Raw genomic sequence first — 18,953 nt, 5'->3', positions numbered from 1 at the left:
CAGCATGTTCCTATCACATGACGCCCAATAAAGATTGGTTTGACACCTACAGGTTAGTTAATTCTGGTTCTATTTTGATGGGTAATAATGCATCTTGCAAAGTCATTGGAATAGGGAATATCAGAATTACTATGTTTGATGGTGTGGTTAGAACGTTGTGTGATGTTAGACATGTTCCAGATTTGAGAAAGAATCTAATTTCATTGGGTACCTTAGACTCTAACGGGTTTTGTTACAAGTCTCAAGGTGGAGTAATGAAGGTTAGTAGAGGTGCTATGACAGTGATGAAGGGGCAGAAAGTAGCAGGGAACATCTACAGGTTGATAGGGACTACTGTTGTAGGTGGAGTTGCTGCTGCAGAATCTGAGTCTGATAATACAGTCTTATGGCATATGCGTTTGGGTCATATGAGTGAACGTGGTATGCTGGAACTGCATAAAAGAAATTTCCTGAAGGGTATTAAAACTTGCAAATTGGATTTCTGTAAGTATTGTGTTCTTGGAAAACAGAACAAGGTTCAATTCAGGACTGCCACGCACAAGACAAAGGGTATTCTTGACTATATTCATACAGATGTTTGGGGACCAGTCAGAGTAGCATCACGGGGTGGACATACATATTTCGTAACTTTTATTGATGATTTCTCGAGAAAGGTCTGGGTGTACTTCATGCAGCACAAGTCAGAAACGTTTGCCAAGTTCAAGTTGTGGAAAGCTGAAGTAGAGAATCAGACAGGAAGAAAGATCAAATGCCTCAGGTCAGACAATGGGACTGAGTACACAGATTCAAAGTTCATTGAGTTTTGTGAGCAGCATGGGATTAAGAGACACTTCACAGTACGCAAGACACCTCAGCAGAACGGTGTGGCGGAAAGGACGAACAGGACTATAGCTGAAAGAGCACGGTGTCTTAGGTTAAATGCAGGGCTTGCAAAGAACTTCTGGGCAGAGGCAGTGAATATGGCATGCTTCTTGATTAACAGGTCACCTAGGGCAGCACTAGATGGTAAGGTTGCAGAGGAGGTATGGACAGGTAATGAGGTAGACTACTCAAGTTTGAGAGTATTTGGATGTCCTGCCTATGTGCATATTCCTAGTGAGGAGAGGTCAAAGCTAGACCCGAAGTCCAGACAGTATATCTTTCTGGGGTATCAGAAAGGGGTGAAAGGGTACAAGCTTTGGGATTCGAAGGCAAACAAGGTGGTGATCAGCAGAGATGTGGTTTTTGATGAGAAAGCCATATTGAAAAGTACTCAAGAAGAAGAGAAGCAGATGCCAGAAAGTTGCAGCAGCAATAAGCAGGTGGTGCAGGTGGAGTTAGAGAGTTCTGTCAAGGAGAATAATGTTCAGGATACAGAGACGTCTACCTCAGCCGATCAAGAGCAACATAATATAACCACAGACAGACCCAAGCGTACTATCAAGCCACCAACTAGGTATGGTTTTGAAGATTTGGTTTCCTATGCATTAATCACTAGCAGTGGAGATCCTACTACTTTTCAGGAGGCAGTACACAGCCAGGAGAAGAGTAAATGGATGGGTGCTATGATGGAGGAGATGGAATCTTTGAATAAAAATCAGACATGGAAGTTGGTGGAGCTTCCAAAGGGGAAGAGAGCGATAGGATGCAAGTGGGTGTTCAAGAAAAAGGAAGCAGTATCAGAAAAAGAAGGGGAAAAGTTCAAGGCACGTCTGGTAGCAAAGGGATACTCACAGAGAGCTGGGATTGATTATGATGAGATTTTCTCCCCAGTGGTCAGACACACTTCCATCAGGGTAGTGTTGGCATTGGTAGCACATTACAATATGGAGTTAGAGCAGATGGATGTAAAGACAGCTTTTCTTCATGGTGAGTTGGAGGAGCAGATTTACATGCAACAGCCAGAAGGGTTTTCAGAACCTGGACAGGAGCACTTAGTCTGTAAATTGAGGAAGTCACTTTATGGGCTAAAGCAATCTCCGAGGCAGTGGTACAAGCGTTTTGACTCTTACATGATTCGGATTGGCTACAAGAGATGTGAGTATGACTGTTGTGTTTATGTGAGGAGCCTTGATGATGGTTCTTTTATTTTTCTGTTACTTTATGTGGATGATATGTTGATTGCTGCGAAGAGTATGAATGAAGTCAACAAGTTGAAGACTTTGTTGAGTAGAGAGTTTGACATGAAAGATTTGGGCGCGGCCAAGAAGATTCTTGGGATGGAGATTCGCAGGGACAGAGATTCCAGAAAATTGTGGTTATCTCAGGGTAGTTATATACAAAAGGTGTTGGAGAGGTTCAGCATGGGTAATGCGAAGCCAGTGAGCACACCTTTAGCGAATCATTTCAGATTGTCTACCTCACAGTGCCCAAAGACAGAAAAAGAAATTGAAGACATGTCAAAGGTTCCATATGCTAGTGCAGTGGGGTGTCTGATGTATGCTATGGTTTGTACTAGGCCGGATTTAGCGCATGCAGTTAGTGCAGTGAGCAAGTTTATGGCGAATCCAGGAAGACAACATTGGGATGCAGTCAAGTGGATTTTCAGATACTTGAGGAGTACTACAGACCATGGTATCATGTTTGTCAGACAGCAGGATGATCCTTCAGTCGTGGGGTATGTTGATGCAGATTATGCAGGAGACTTGGATGACAGGAGGTCGACTACAGGCTATGTATTCACTCTTGCAGGAGGGCCTATCAGTTGGAGGTCCATGGTACAGTCTCTAGTTGCACTATCTACGACTGAGTCAGAGTATATGACAGTGGCTGAGGCTGCCAAGGAAGCATTGTGGTTAACGGGATTAGTCAAGGAGCTGGGTGTTCAGCAAGGTGGAGTTCAGTTGCATTGTGACAGTCAGAGTGCGATCTATTTGGCGAAGAACCAGGTGTATCATGCGAGAACCAAGCACATAGATGTGAGGTATCACAAGATCAGGGAGTTGGTTTCTTCCGGTGACATATTGCTTGAGAAAGTTCACACTTCTGAAAATGCAGCAGATATGTTGACAAAACCCGTTACTGCAGACAAGTTCAAGCATTGCTTGGACTTGGTTAACATCTCTAGGTGCTAGAGAGGATGTGTTCCAACCTATCAGCGTCAGGTGGTATCCCAGGTTATTTTTTCTTCTAAGGGGTGAATATTCGTCAAAGTGGAGATTGTTAGAATAAGTGGCTCATATTAAGTGGTATTCTTATTTGAGTGGTACACTGGTATTCTAACGGAGCGGAGCGAAGCGACGAGATATATTTATCTTTGGGATAATTATGTAATATTTTATTTTACCAGGGATGCTGATAGGGATTGGGACTCCAGGGTTAGGGTTTAGCTATAAATATCTTGTAACCCTTGTTATTTTGGTGATAGTGAAAGTTACGGCCGTTTCGCTCCCGTGGACGTAGGCACATTGCCGAACCACGTAAATCCCTGTGTTCTCTTTTCTTCTTCCTCTTCCTCTCTCAACTCTGTGCATTGTTCTGTTCGCCGTTTGGATCCTGTATTTTCCGCAACAATCCTGGACTACATTACCATGATGACTAGAACTACATAGATCGAGCTACAACACATTAAGGAAACCGAGCAATGGGTCAAGAAGTTGGATGTTGGATGGAGATGTACGTGCCAAGTGTTCTAGAAATGTTTCTGCCCTATCTAGATTTTTTTTTTTTTTTTTTTGAAAATGAAAGTTTCATACATAACGTGTACGAATATAGGCAAAAAAAAATTTAAAAACAATACATCATGGAGAGCAGTAGGCAACTTCGCCTCTCCCTCCCATAAGTAGTCTCCTGAGTGGTTAGTAACAAGCCTGTCAGAAGCCATGGCTTGGATATCTCTCACCAGTGGATGGTAGTCGCCGAGCCCTCAGAAGTTTGCAGGATTCATCTAATAACTATCGCAGAGTCACCCTCCAAAAGAATGTCTCACTCCTGCAAGGCACATCGAACATAGCATAAGCTTGACCAGGCCGCTCTCAACTCTGTTCTCTGGCACCGATGTATCAAACAAGTGGCCATCTCGGGCTGCAATCATTCTGAAATCTTTTTCTATGAGAATGTGACGGTAGGCTATTGCCGTTATCAATCAAAAAAAAAAAGGAAAAAAAAAGAAAAAACACGCACAACTACACTCGATTAGTAGGCCTTGGTGATGACATCAAAAAATAAAAGGTACTCCAAGAACAAACTTCCAACTCAGCTAGTTTGGTGTTTTGATGGTGGTGGAGTCATCCGAAAGTCAAAAGGTCCATCCCACAAGCTGTTACTAATACTATTAAAAAGCAAGTAGGCCTTGAACTCCAAAACTCCAAAACTCCAGCCTAGAAAACTCCTCTTCTATTCCCTCTTTACCACCGTCCGTCACTCCTCAGTGGACTCATCATTAATTATTTCTTTCTTTTTTTTTTCTTTCTTCTCTCTCTTTTCACGCCCGCTACCTCGTTGCGTCGTGCGGTTCCCATGCGGCCTCACCCACGAGAACCCCAAGGCCCTTCCACCCTATAAATACCCTCGCCACCCCCGATCCCTCGTCACGCCCTCACTGCCGATGGCTTCGACTCCGATGAAGCGCTCCTCGAGCCCGTCCCAAACCCTAACCCTTGCCGGCGGCTCCCCAGAGGCCCTCGTCTTGGACGCCATGCGCTCCGCCGCCGGTGCCGCCGCCCTCGCCTCCGCGCCTCTCCCGCCGGTGCTCTCGCTGCCGGAGCTGAGGTTCGGGCCCGCCGTGGAGGGGCTCGCGCTGGAGGAGAAGGCGCCGTCCAGGGTGCTTTGCTGCGAGGAGATAAATGGAAGGCGGTGGAATTACGTCGTGGAGGAGGAAGGGCCCGGAAGGCTGCGGCGGGGCTCGGCGTTGAAGGCCGTCTCGTTGCAGACCCCGGCGGCTCCAATGGATGTAAGCCTTTTGATTTCTGTCCCTTTTTATCTTCTTCAGGGCTGATCTTGATACGTTTGTTGCATCTTTTAGTGAGTTTCTTGGTTTCTTTCTTTCTTTTAATTCATGTAGTTTTGTTGTCTTTCAATCCTTTGTGATCTGGAGGATTTCTTGTTGTTTTCTGTTTTATCTTTGTATTATAATCTATTCAGGGGAAATTGCTCACTAATTTGGTCTGTCTGGCTGCAGCATTGCTTCTTGTATTGAGACGTTTAAGTAATTTGTGCAATGAGTATGTCTGTAGAAAAACCTTTGCAACTGGATTTCTAATTTAATGTAATTCTTCAACCATTGCTGTGCCATAGAGCATGTATGCCTCTAGTTTATCTGACCTCGACACGTCGATTTCCTTTTGCTTTGGTTTTTGGCAAAATGTTGCAAATTGTTAGTTCATTGTGCTTGGGACTTCTTTTATAAGTAGGTCTCCTGTTATTCCATTTATACTTCTCATATTTGGTCAATTAGATCAAGGGACTAATTTGACTGAGGTTCATGGGAAGTTCAGCTAATCTGAAAAATAAGAATTTAAGAAATCTGCAAGTGGAAGGAAAAAAGCTAATATGTTGGGAAAGTTATAGTAATGAAATAGATTATTCTTATGTTAGAACAAAGGAAGAAGTTTTCAGTTGTTCTAGGTTCTCTTAATATTATCAAATGAATGCCATGACATTTTCCTTTTATGTGTATAACATTTTCCTTTTATGTTATCAAATGAATGCCATAACATTTTCCTTTTATGTGTATAACAGTGATGCAAACAAATCCCTCTCCATTCAGAAAATTGACATATTTGAGATTCAGATTGTCTTTGGAAATTCAGCCAGCTATGAAGCTTTAGAATGGGTTTTACAATTCTGGAGAGCACGTGAAAATCTTCTTTGGGATGAAAATGTCATTATTAAGATGGGTGTTTTGTAAGATATTTTGAAAAAGAGGAGGGTCTCAATTTTGGAGTATTGACACTGTTCCTAGATTTTACAGACCTATTCATTCTGCTTTAGTTTTTCAAAAACTTCAGAAGAGGATCACGAAAAAATCTTAGAGCACTCAATTGTTTATGTCATGGTTACCTGCGTCCACATATCTCCTTTATTTAATGTGGACAAGATAACCTGGTATAAAGCTTAGAATATTTTTGGTAATTTTCAGCTCATCATGTGCCAATAATTTATTCTCCATATCACTTTGCTTATATCTAGTTGAGAAAGCAGACATATGTTGAGTTCTCTTGCCTATGCTGAAATTTCAGGATATGTAAAAAGGAAAGACAAGAGGAGACAATGCTTGCTTTCTTTGCAAAAGGTTAGATGTTGCAGGGTAATGCTTATTAACTTTTTGTTGAAGGAATAATTTCCCTTGAAGAGGTGCGGTGGGGGTTTGGATTTGAGAATGAAATACTTTAGTCATATTTGGAACTTTGAGTTGGGTGATTATAAAGATACAAAATTGTAAAAGCAACAAAGCATGGTTGACTAAATTATGAATGACATTTTGGTTTCCAAAGAAGATGCACTTGATGCTTTCAAGCTTCAGCTGACTATATTGTCTTGTTGTCAGTTGCTTTTTCCGTGAAATAGACCTTTGTTTGCCTCTATAATTCTTGCTGATATGAAGGGTTTCCTTCTTCAATGAAGGACCTGTTTTTGGTAGTTCAGTGATTATTTTTGTCGTCGATAAGCCCTATGAACCACTTGTCTCAAACCATTGTGAAATGGTGGATTTTATTAGTGGTGTGAAAGAAGTTGACAACCTTTGGCCCTTTGAAATGTCCATATTTTGGCTATATGCTACCTAATTGGAATAGAAGGTTCTAGTGGGATGTTTCGCGCGATGTTGGGATGGGGTACTGAGGCGGGGCGGCACAACTGCGGAAAAACTTGGACTACCCCATTCTACAGGATTTAAAACCTTGTTGAACATAATTGCTATTGTTGTTGCCATCTATCCCACAATCAAGATTCAATTGATTAAGCTTAATGGGCTAAAAGTTATGTTGGAGCTCACATTATTACTGATTTAAGGCTTCTATTCAACATATGTTCCCATAAATTTTCTCTTTTTTTTGTCTACTACATGGTATTTGATGTTTTCATAATCATAAACATCCTTCAGAGGCTATTATTAGTGTGTGATCAAGCTTTTTAGTGATCAATTAAATGACTTTTGCATACCTTTTGTATTCCTATATTGAGGATCATGTGTGCCACCTTGCAACTTGATCAGGATTCTTAATACCAGATGCTTCCTTATGGACCTTTTATATTGTAAAATTATTACTAAATATAAATTTAAGAATTTGTTGTGGGTTGATTTCTTGATTATACATTCTTATGTTGGTTTAGATTTGCTTCTTCTATTTTAGTTGTGTAGAAAAGTATGTTGGTGATTATGATGGTGATTATGGGCATGTTCAAGTCACAAGTATCCCATGGCCATTCCTACAAGACATACTATTCATATAGTTTCTTTGAAAAAATAAAAAAGGACGGCCTAGTGCAAAGGCTCCTTCCATTGCAAGGTTTAGGGAGGGTCAAATTTATGTAGCCTTACCTCCGCGTGCAGTTCGAACCCATGACCTGTAGGTCATAATGGAGCAACTTTATTGCTGCGTCAAGCCTTACTCTTGAAAATATATATATAAAAAATTTATCAAGGGAAGAGTATGTATGGATAGTTGAACTTGAAATTATGAGTTTAATGTTGGATAGAACTAGGAAGGCAGAGAGAGATTGGGCCAAGATAATGAGGAAAAGCTAATGGATTTGAGAGGATGTTCATTAACATTTAGGGTTGAATTTACTTTACCCTGTGCGTTTTCTAGACGACCTATTATTCAGAGAAAAAGGAAAATGAGGTGGATAGAGTGTAAAACATCGGACTTACTAACAGAGGAGGACTCATTAAGTGGTTAAGCTATACTCTGTGCCTTTTCTGCATTACCTTATTTTCTTTTTGAAAAGAGAAGGTAGGAAGTGGTTATGCAACCCTTCAGCAGAACATATACTGGCTTTTACATGGCATTGCTGATTAACATTAAGTGACATCTATTTGTTCTCACTTCTTGTCATATATGAGAAGAAAAAAATATTAGATTCATGTGCAATTCGAGTATGGCAAGCATTTAATGCCTTTATTCATGTTTTCCATATATTCTTGGATTTTTTTAATTTTTGCTGCAGTATGTCATTATACTTTATAATTCATATAAGCAGAAGTAGTTGCAGATAACATTTCTTTGTATAGATTGATTCTAAAAAAAAAAATTCTTCAAAAGTGGGAATAATTGAAAGCTACAGATTCTAGCTCTTATTGCATTGTTAACGTATCATATGGCGCAGGAGTTGGTCTCATTCATAAGATCCTATGTTGTACCGGAAGGCTTTCCAGATAGTGTTACACCTTCTTATGTGCCATACATGACATGGAGAGCTTTGAAGGTATTCTTTTCTCTTTAACTTGAACATCGGATTTTTAAGTTAATTCCTGCATGCTTGTGCTACATTCATGGACAAAGGTATGCATCTGACCTGCTATCAGATTGACCATTCTCTTGATGTACTAATAAAAATCATCTCCTTTCAGCATTTCTTTGGGGGAGCAATGAGTGTTTTTACAACACGGGCACTTCTAAGTTCGGTTGGAGTATCCCAAAGTAGAGCCACTTCAGGTGCTGTTGCCATTAACTGGATTCTTAAGGTAAAGACCAGCATAAATCACGACGGTTTTGTTGTACCCTAATTTTCCAAGAAAAAAGTATTTGCTTTACAGAACATCCATAATTTTAGTTTATTTGGATGGGTAGAACTTCCAGAATAATAATCCTGACCATAAATATGCAAGGACAACCTAAGTACAGCTGGTTTCATGGTTTTTCTGTTCAAATTCAATTTCTTGTCTGGTTATTTACTTGAGCAGCTCCACTATCTTTTTGTAAATGAAATCATCGTTCTTATAGGTTCATTTTCTTCGTCATTTCAATATCTTTTGTTTAGTGTAGCTATTAAAAGGAGTATTCAGTTGTCTCCTAAATCGAACATTTTAAAATCTATGGAGACTTCTGGTACTAGGGCTCTAAAAGTTTTGATATATAGGGGCAACCTGAAAATAAAAAGTCCAGTCACATAGGTTTTTCTGGTTAAAATAATAGTGATGCAGGACAGAAGAAGGAGAGATGAGAAGAAGAAGGAGAAGAAGAAGGCAGAGGGAGAGGGCAACACAATATTCTGTATTCTCAAATCTCAATAATACAAACTATATTCTCAATGAACACAGTAATGGGTTTATATGGACAACACAAAACCCTAATAAGAGTTCACATAGAAATAAAATATTCGAAGTCATAAAATGCTGGTCGTAGAGTCCATGCAAAAATAAAAGTCCCTAATTCCTAAATAAAATAAATTTTCTAATTTCTATATTTGCACCTAAGAGAAATGCGTCTAGATTGCTTATTAAACAGTCCGCCATCAAGTAGAGATTGAAACTGCATCGATGTCATCTTTTGTTATAGTCTTGCTATTGATATTTTTGAGTCGAAATTACTTGCTTAGGTTTGATGTTGGATACTTCTTCAACTTTTGTAATTATACTTAAATTTGATGTAGTTCAAATCAGGATATTGGTTCTATGGAATATTCGTTCAATAATTTCTTTTTACAAAAGTTAGTTAAAAGTAATAATAACAAGGTTATTTTTCTTACTGGCAAGTGCATGCTTGAAAGGATGTTGCAAGATGACATGCAATGTGAGGCTTGTCCTATATGTGCCTAGTGTTATTTGAATTTGTTTTCGTCCCCTTGGTAATGGGAATAAAATTATGTTTTGCGATATGTAGTTTTATTTGAAGGGGAATTATCTGGGTGGTTGGCTGGGTCCCGGGGGAATTAGTTCTGCCAATCTTCAAATACTGTAGAAGAAAGAATGTGGCTTCAAAACAATTTTTTTTTTGCCCCTGGAAAAAAAATCATTGTATGGCATGCCATCTGTTCCACATATCCTTGGCTATGGAGTTCCTTTCTGTAGTAACTTTTGAGTTTGACACACCATAAAATATATGGGGAAACGAGAAGAAATCACTTTAATAAAAACCTTGTATCTCTTTTTGCCTTGTCTCAATCTGTTACTTCTTTTGAAAATAGGGGGCCACCACCAATCATTGTGAATTACCCAGGTCAAACTGCTAGGTAAGCACCTTCCTTTCTTGGTTGAAATTTTGAATGCAGAACCTCCTTGAAATGGACAAGAGGTGAAACCATTGGGCTATAGGTTGGGAACCCAGCTTCAACAATCTCTTACTGTTATTATCATGGTTTTTGTGCTTGCTTTTCTCTTCAAATTTTGCCTGCACCACCTTCTTCTGTGCATAAAAGAAAAAAAAGAGAGAGCTAATAGTGTAAAAATATTGAGGCATCCCTTATTTTCTTGAGAAACTCTAACAATGCCTTTTATACAATGCAGGATGGGGCTGGACGTGTTGGGAAAATGCTTTTTGCACGCCAAGGAAAAAAATTTGACTATGATCTAAAGCAGGTTATATTAGTAAACATGTTTCTTAGCACCTTTTTTTTCTATTCGGGACTGATTTCATTTGCAAATCTTATTGATGAATATAAATCGGATTGTGTTTCAGCTTCGGTTTTCGGGTGATCTCTTAATGGAGTTGGGTGCTGGAATAGAGTTAGCAACAGCTGCTGTGCCACACCTTTTTCTACCATTGGCTTGTGCAGCCAATGTGGCAAAGGTTAGCTTGTTTGTGCAGTTAGTTTTTTTTGAATTGATAAAATTTATAAAGTGGAATTTTTACATCCTCAAGATATTTATGAATATGATCCTCCTCCCCTTATATTGATGCAGAATGTTGCTGCTGTGACATCAACGTCAACACGTGCTCCGATCTACAAAGCATACGCAAAAGGTGAAAATATTGGGGATGTCACCGCTAAAGGTGAATGTGTTGGCAATATTGCAGATCTGGTATGCTATCTGCATAGCCTTTTCAACCGTACTTTTTCCTAAACACATTTGATGCTTATATGGCACACAACCCTGAAAAGCTAGAAGTAGGATGATTATCTCTAGGTAATTCTAAGGCAGAACTGTTGGCTACATTTTGTAGCTGACATTTAAAATTGGATCTCTTTTTGTCATAATTTTCTTAAAGTGAAAATTATAGTGTAGAAGTGAGATAATCTTAAAAATAATGCAAGCATGTCTTTTTGTCAGTAAAAAATGAACTGTTATTCATAATGCAAGAGAACTAGAAATAGAGGGATAAGGAAAAGCACTATATGTCAGCCCAGAAAACAACAATAATGCAAAATCTAATGAAGAACATGCTATATTTCATAGATGAGGATGTTCTACTAGTTTGATAGTTTATTGATAATTAAGATCCTGTTCCTGTTCTATATGATGACTTTTGACAGGCAAGTGCCTCTTAGTCTGCACGATTCCACTTCCTGACTTATGCAAATTCTAACATTCTCCCATATTCTCAAAGTGCCAAGGATAAAAGGTTGAGCTTGATTTATGGTTATGTAGTAGTTTGTGTAATGGGTTGATTCTTGATTGGAGGAATATTATGGGCTTTAATAGGAAAGAGGAGGTAGGATCATGGTGGAAGATGAAGTCTCCTTCCTTTCTCTCTAGATGATGATCAGTTTGGATCTTTCTTTGTTCTTTTCTTTTTATGAGGGTATGAGGACTGGTGATATATGTGTGGGTGAGGGAGTTAGAGAAAAGTGAGCAACAGTTTGTGGGTAGGTCTCTCTTTAATTAGTGGAATGACAAAGATGTGGAAAGAATATTTGAATTCTCACTCAGATAGATCTAATAGGTATATTTGATGGGACTAGACTTTAATTGGAGAAAATGTAAGAGTTTTGGATGGATATAGGCATAGAATATCTGGAGTTATTTATGTAGTTTAGAGATAAATTAGAGAGAGAAGTGGGGAGTTATAAAGAACTTCGGAGATAAAATTTACCACATTAAAATAAAGCTCCCTTGGGAACTTCTATATTACATGGAAAACACTCAACTTCTTTGCTCCTTGATCAATGAGTTCCTGTGGATCTAAGATATGAGATTTTAGCATCCTACCAAGGAGAGCAAGATTAGTCCTAATCATCCATTCATGACTTTCAAGCTTTTTGATTGGTAAGAATTCGTCATTATTCATTAACCTTGTTGTATGATATCTAACTCTTTAGCCAAGCCTTTGAATGAATGGAAATCTTACAAATAAGATATGGATATATAACAAACACATATGTATACAACACACACACACACACACATATCTATATATGCGCACACGCGCGCGCACACACACACGTGTATATATATATATATATATATACATACATACATATATATATGTGCATATATATATATCAACGTATATGTACAGATATATATCTACATATAACTACATATATGTACATATATATATATATTTCTATATATATATACATGTGTGTGTATATATATATATTTGTGTATATATGTACATATACGGATATATACGTACGTATTTATATATATCTATGCATATATATATATGTGTGTGTGTGTGTGTGTGCATAGATATATATATCAATATATTTGTACAGATATATATCTACGTATAGGTATAGATATATATCTATGTATAATACATATACACACACACACACACACACACACACACACACACACACACACACATATATATATATATATTTGTATATATAAATATGTACATATATATATATATATATATATGTCCATATATGTATATATGGACATATATATATATATTATTACAATCATAATTTTATATTATTATTGTTATAATAATAGTTATATTATGATAATATACGATATTATTATTATAATAATATTATAATATACGATTAATAATATAAATGATAATATATCAGATTATATTACGTTATATTATATTCTATTATATGATTATATTATAATAATATGATATTATTATTAAGTATTTATAATAATGTTTAATAATACCATAATATAATTTATTATTAGATTATATTCTTAATAGATTATTTCTAATCTGTTATATTATATTATATTGCTGTATTATATTACAATATTATTATATTATATTATATATTATGTTATAATTGTAATAATGTTATATTACATTGTAGTAATATGGTCTATTAATAATACATTACCATATCATGTCATATCATATTATGTTATATTATTATGTTTAAGTATTCAATATTATATTACACTATATTATAATAATATTATATAAAATAATAATATTTTAATATATAATAATATATAATATTATATTGTATTATACTTCAATATGCAATACTATGCAATATTCTTTATTGTCATTTTATCATACCAAAAGTACTTTCTTATTTTGGTTAATGAACATATATTAAAGTTTTACAGTACTTTAAAAATGTAGTTACCGAATAGCAAATAGTTTTTAATAAAAACACTATTTCTAAAAGTTCTACTTTCCGAAAGCTCTACTGCTAATAGCAATTCCAAACATGTCCTTAATGATGTTATCAATAAAACTGCATGCTCCTTTGCAGAGCATTATACACTTTGTTTGCAATTGAATATTATTTAATTTGCTGATTATTAGCATACACTACTTAGTTGTAGCTGTTGTAGTGATTTCTTGAACTTTCTGTCATGCAAAGTTGGGAACTGGACTCAGTATCTTATTTTCAAAGAGAAATCCGTCACTGGTGGCTTCTTTTGCCTTCCTCTCTTGTGGATATGTTCTCAGCTCTTATCAAGAGGTTTGTCTCTCTTTTGTAGTCAGCTCTTGCATTTTTACATCTGCAGCTTAAGTTTTAAAAAAACTTTTCACCTTATGGTTCTTTGCCAGGTGAAATCTATTGTACTGAACACTTTAAACAGAGCGAGATTTACTGTGGCAGTGGAGTCTTTCCTGAAGAGTGGTAGGTTGAGTTTCTAAGAGGCAAATGCAATGATCTAATTTACATAATAACGCATCTAAATGGCTTAAATTTTAAAATATTTTTTTTTTTATTATTTAAGTTGGTTGCCCTTGTATACATTTCTGTACGTGTAAATCATCATATGCATTTTATCTGACTGGACGTATTTCCATTTCATAAATACATACATAAAGACATGCATGCATATGCATGCATGATTCTAGCTTTGCCAGCTATGCTGCTTGCTGCTTATACTGCTATTCACCAGCTCTCCACAATGTATAGCTGTTAAATTGCCAGTTCCAAGCTTTTCAATTAATTTTTTAACATACTTGCTACGCAATCATATTGGGAGCTTACTTTTCCTTCATTTATTAGGGAAGCATCATCTCTAATTTAACAAATTGATCATAGCACCATTGGGTAGTGTAGTTGTTATCCTTCCTAACATATATTTCATCCAAGATAAAGAATTATTCATCAAATGCCTTAATCTGTCAAGTATGAAGTTATCTTCTTGTTAGAGTGACTGACTCCTTACTAACTTGACTGATTTGTTCATCCTTCTGTTTTGTAGGGCATGTCCCTTCCTTGAAGGAAGGAAATTCCAAGGAGAATATATTCAATCCTCCATGGGCAAAACATGCACCCATTTTTCTAGGTCTGTAACTTTAATTTTACATGTTTTTGCATGCTTAGCGTTCTAGGCTCACATATGCTCCCCTTTAAAATTTTTGTAGGCCCAAGACTTTGGGATGCATTTCAGGAACCTCGTTCATTTCTTGCCATAGAATCCTTGTTCAAGGTATTATCTCAGACTGCCTTTTCCAATGTTGCTTTTGGTTCCTGTTTATTATGTCATATGAAGTATAACTGTCCAGATCTTATATGACGCTCGTTTATCTCTGAAATTTTGCAATTTTTAGATTTACACCTTGAAATAGCCGTCTTCCTTTTGCTACCACTGTGATCCGGCTTCATGATGTTTTCATGTCTTGAAAACTGTGTCTCTCACATTCAGATTGTCATTTTTTTGTAATTATTTTTCGGGTAATATATCATCTTTTAATCTTTATTGACAGGAAGAAAGATACATAGTTACCTACAATCCTTCAAAGGGTAATATTTATGCATTACTCAAGGATGAAGCAAAGTCTGATGACATTTTGAAAGCAGCTTTCCATGTAAGCGTCAATTCTTTCGAGCATAAGTTATTGTATGAGATTTCTATATGTCTGATATTATTCATATATATCTGATATTACAGGCTCATGTGCTTCTGCATTTTATCCGTTCATCAAATGTGAACCAGTCTTCAAGAAAACACATCGGTTTCACAGAATCCTTACGCAACTGTGCAATGCCTACAGCTCTAGACTTCGAGACTCATATTGCAGAATCCTGCAAGGTTGTTTCATTGTTGTATGGAGACTTCAAGAAGAAAGCAGCAGAACAGGTAACATGTCGGTGAATTTAAGATTTTGATGTTGCTTATACACATTAGCATTCATCTTATATGCACAATTCCTGCAGTGTTATGTTATATACTGTTATGCTCCTGTTGGTCTATGTATTGATGCACATAAAGAAAAAGGTATGTAACGTGATCAGGAATACTTGGTGAAAATCATGCGGTTTAATTGTCTAAAAATGGAATCACGTGGTCACTTCAAAAATTTACTGGATATGCCTTTGACCTTAGTTTCATAAGGGAACAAAAAGAAAATGATAAATTGCAGAAGTAACAAAAGGAAATGCTATATTAGTTTTTTAGTGTAAACCATGGGATGAACCGTGAAAGTGCTATTGATTTTTACAGGATTTGACCCTGAGGAACTTGATGATTTTGTTTAGGATGATAAGCTTATGATATTGTTAACAATACAATGTTCGAATGTTCAATAATTATTAGCAGAAATATGGAAAATGTATAAATATTCGTGAAATATAATCTAAGACTATATATGGAAGATAAATCAATCTATGTTTCATATATCTGTAGATGCATTCATTGACATGTAGCAACTGCTTTTTTTCAAAAAAATGTTCAGCTTTGAAATAGTGGCTGACAGGTAATTATTATGAACCTCAAGATATATTAGGTATAACTGCATTTGATACTTGGACTGAGTTGGTTGTGGCTCTGCCACTTGGAGCTTTAGTTCATGATCAACTAATGAATCTAATTTCTACCCTCCCTCTCATTTTTGTGGACATGTGATGCCTCTCTCTCTCTCTCTCTCCCCCCCTCTCTCTCTTTGTGTGTGTGGGTGCGCGCGCACGCATTCTTGCGCGTCGCTTGTGCAAGACCAATGTTCCAGATAGGGTCATGTCGGATGTAATTGAGTGCTCCATAAAAAGAAAAAGGAAGTATATGCATTTTTGGCATGTTTTAAAGACAGCTATTTTAGTTAACTATAAAGGCTGCCTAGGCTTAGTTGCTAGCCACCTAGGTTGACCTCATGTGTCTTTGCCTCCAAGTGAGCACCCTAGCAGCTCTCCTAAGCATGGGCAGCTCTCCTAACACCTTACTTGCAGTTTTCATTAATTCTTAATTAGTTGTCTCTTTTCTAACTTTATTGATTATTTATTTTGTAATAGAATTACTTGTTGCACTAACTCAAGTTTTGAGCATGCTTTTTTGATCAGAAATATTGTGCAACTTGTAGGAATAATTGCTATTTTACTAGTTAACATGCCACACTATGCAGAGTTAGGTCCCCAAATAACGTACTAGTGTTCCCTTGATATACACTGTTTCTCTTAAAATTTTCGTTTATATCTAATTTTTTATATTAATAACTCGAGTTAATATTAAATATTTTTATGATCATTTGCCTCGGTAGCCCCCTAAATCCCTGCACTCCTAATCACTATGTGGCTCCCTACATGCCTACATGATGCAGCCATCTTTTAGAATACTATTTTTCCCTTTAACTGGGTGTTTAAAGAACCTATTGGTTCCATCATCTTTATATCTTCCACAGGCAACCTAAAAGGTATGGTCAATCAAATAATCTGTCATGCAATTACAAGTATGTGATTTTTGTGGTTCTTTGGTTGTTCAATGGGGAACTTCTTTCAATTTAGGATGTAAGTTGACTTACAATAATTTGTCATAACTTATAAAAGCAATGGTTTGACAACTGCTACCCTTTCCCCGAAAAAGGGGGTTCCACTAGATATGCTTCCATTATCCTCGGTTCTATAGGTATGTACCTCAGAAACACACAAACGACAGGGACTGTATTTATCAAATAATGGGAGTATGTTTAACTGTTTAACGGTTTGTTTCTGATATGATCCTTTTTTGCCTTTTTTTGGGGTAAGCATCCTTTTTGCTTTTTCAAAGAGCTCGTTGTCCAGCAGTTATACAATGTTTCTCTCATGACCACTTAGATAGATTTAAAATGGATCATCAGCCTCTACCTATTCTCAGGTATAGTAATACATGGTGACCTGGATGAGAGATCAGGTCATACAGATCAAGCATTTTTGTTGCTATTGCTGGTCCATCAATCCCAATCCACTGCTTGGTCCATTTATGGCTCTGAATACTGCAATATAACATTTGTTAATCTTCAGCTTTCCTCTTATTTCTATTTCAATCTCCAGACTCAGTTGTCTGAAAATGTTTTTAACCTATTCTCACAATGTGGATTTCCTTTTTTTTTTTAAAGGGATGGATTATGTCGGAGTCATTGCTTAATCCTGGGAGAGCTCGGCTATGTGGGCTAAAAGAAGAGTAATGCTATGGTTATCATGCATAAAAATAGCAATCTGAGACAGCTCATGCTTTAGATATCACAATCGCAAGTGGAACTGGCAATCTGCACTTGAAACTGGCACTTCAACTGAGATGACAGTCACGACTACTCCAGATATTGTTCCATTTCTTCACATTGTATCTAGACACCCTAACCTCAAATTCCGTTCCTAGCTCTAGATCTTTCTGAACAGCAAGCGGCAAGAAATTCATCCGTGTTCGGCTTGGAAACAAACTGCTGTTGGAAGATGTAAAATGTCATTATGAACTTACGAGTTGATACATTCCTACCTCCACAGCCTCACCTAACACAATTTTTGTGAGCCCTTCCCTTCCTGACTTTTCAGTTTTTATCTTTTCTCTTTAGAAGATTTTGTACTAATACTATATTTAGTACTCAGGAAACTATGAGTTCATAATAGAAGCCTTTTTAGCTGCAAGTTATTAAGTGGTATGTTTTGTGATATGTTATGGGAGCTGTTAGAGCTTCCCAACAGTACTGAAGTTATCCGTGTATGTACCTTTTTCATAACTTGGTTTGCAGGTTAGCCATCTTACCATGGTTGTCAGTAGTCCATACTTAATTACAGGTTTGATATCTTTATTTTCTTTGTTTGTAGACTTTCCTGTTGCCACTATATTATGAACTATTCCAGATTAATATTCAAATATCTGGTGATTCTTTTGATCTGTAGCCTTTACTGTTCCATTCATGCACAAGTATTGGTTAGAGTATTGGTTAGTGATAGACTTCTATCAGAGGCTATGGAAGAATGCAAATACAAAAGCTTGATCTTCCGTGCAAGGATCTTTAGTTTGCAATCAGAGCTGAGAAATCCATCAGTCGTTAGGGCCTTCACAATTGGGACCAGTAATTAGAACCCTCTTCAGGAAAATTGCTTCGAGTGCCTGATGATAAAGTTTTATCCTGAGCCTCACCTTTCACCTTTTTCTGGCGGCTCTCTTTACGTGATTGCTCTCGCAGTACGTATAACTCCTCTTGTTTTGGGTAAATGACGCTAGGTTTCCCGACAGAGAAGCACAGCATGTCATGGTCAATACGGACATGACACAACTCTAGGTTGGATAACCCATACTAGGAACATCCAGTCTGAAAAAACACATGCCACGAACAAGGCCCATGAAGCTTGGCTTCTATGTGGCAATAAAAATCCGGAACATGACATTCTTGATCGTCGATCACTTCAAGATTTTGTCGATTTGGCTGGAAAACGATCTCTTCACAACTCACTCCAATTGGCCTTCCGTTGCCACACGTCTTCTGAACGGGGGCGTTTACTTATTTAGGGATATCCTAAACAGGATACTGCGC

At 37.1% G+C, this 18,953-nt stretch overlaps 1 protein-coding gene across 1 annotated transcript; it reads left to right on the top strand.

Moving 5' to 3' along the window:
- Nucleotides 1-4,277: 4,277 nt before the first annotated feature.
- On the top strand, nucleotides 4,278-18,068 carry LOC103720825 (protein root UVB sensitive 6). Its single transcript, XM_008810740.5, has 13 exons — nucleotides 4,278-4,870; nucleotides 8,248-8,346; nucleotides 8,492-8,605; nucleotides 10,367-10,438; nucleotides 10,539-10,649; nucleotides 10,763-10,882; nucleotides 13,591-13,692; nucleotides 13,782-13,854; nucleotides 14,432-14,515; nucleotides 14,595-14,659; nucleotides 14,937-15,038; nucleotides 15,122-15,310; nucleotides 17,535-18,068. Exons 1-13 carry the CDS (start codon nucleotides 4,526-4,528, stop codon nucleotides 17,601-17,603), a joined length of 1,545 nt encoding a protein of 514 aa, XP_008808962.4. The 5' UTR covers nucleotides 4,278-4,525; the 3' UTR covers nucleotides 17,604-18,068.
- Nucleotides 18,069-18,953: the final 885 nt, after the last annotated feature.

This window comes from Phoenix dactylifera, chromosome 4, assembly GCF_051530095.1.
Source record: "Phoenix dactylifera cultivar Ajwa chromosome 4, Ajwa_hap1_PhDact_Kaust_v1.1, whole genome shotgun sequence".
NCBI lineage: Eukaryota > Viridiplantae > Streptophyta > Magnoliopsida > Arecales > Arecaceae > Phoenix > Phoenix dactylifera.
The sequence above is the reverse complement of the archived record's forward strand: the minus strand, read 5'-3'. Positions and strand labels throughout refer to the sequence as shown.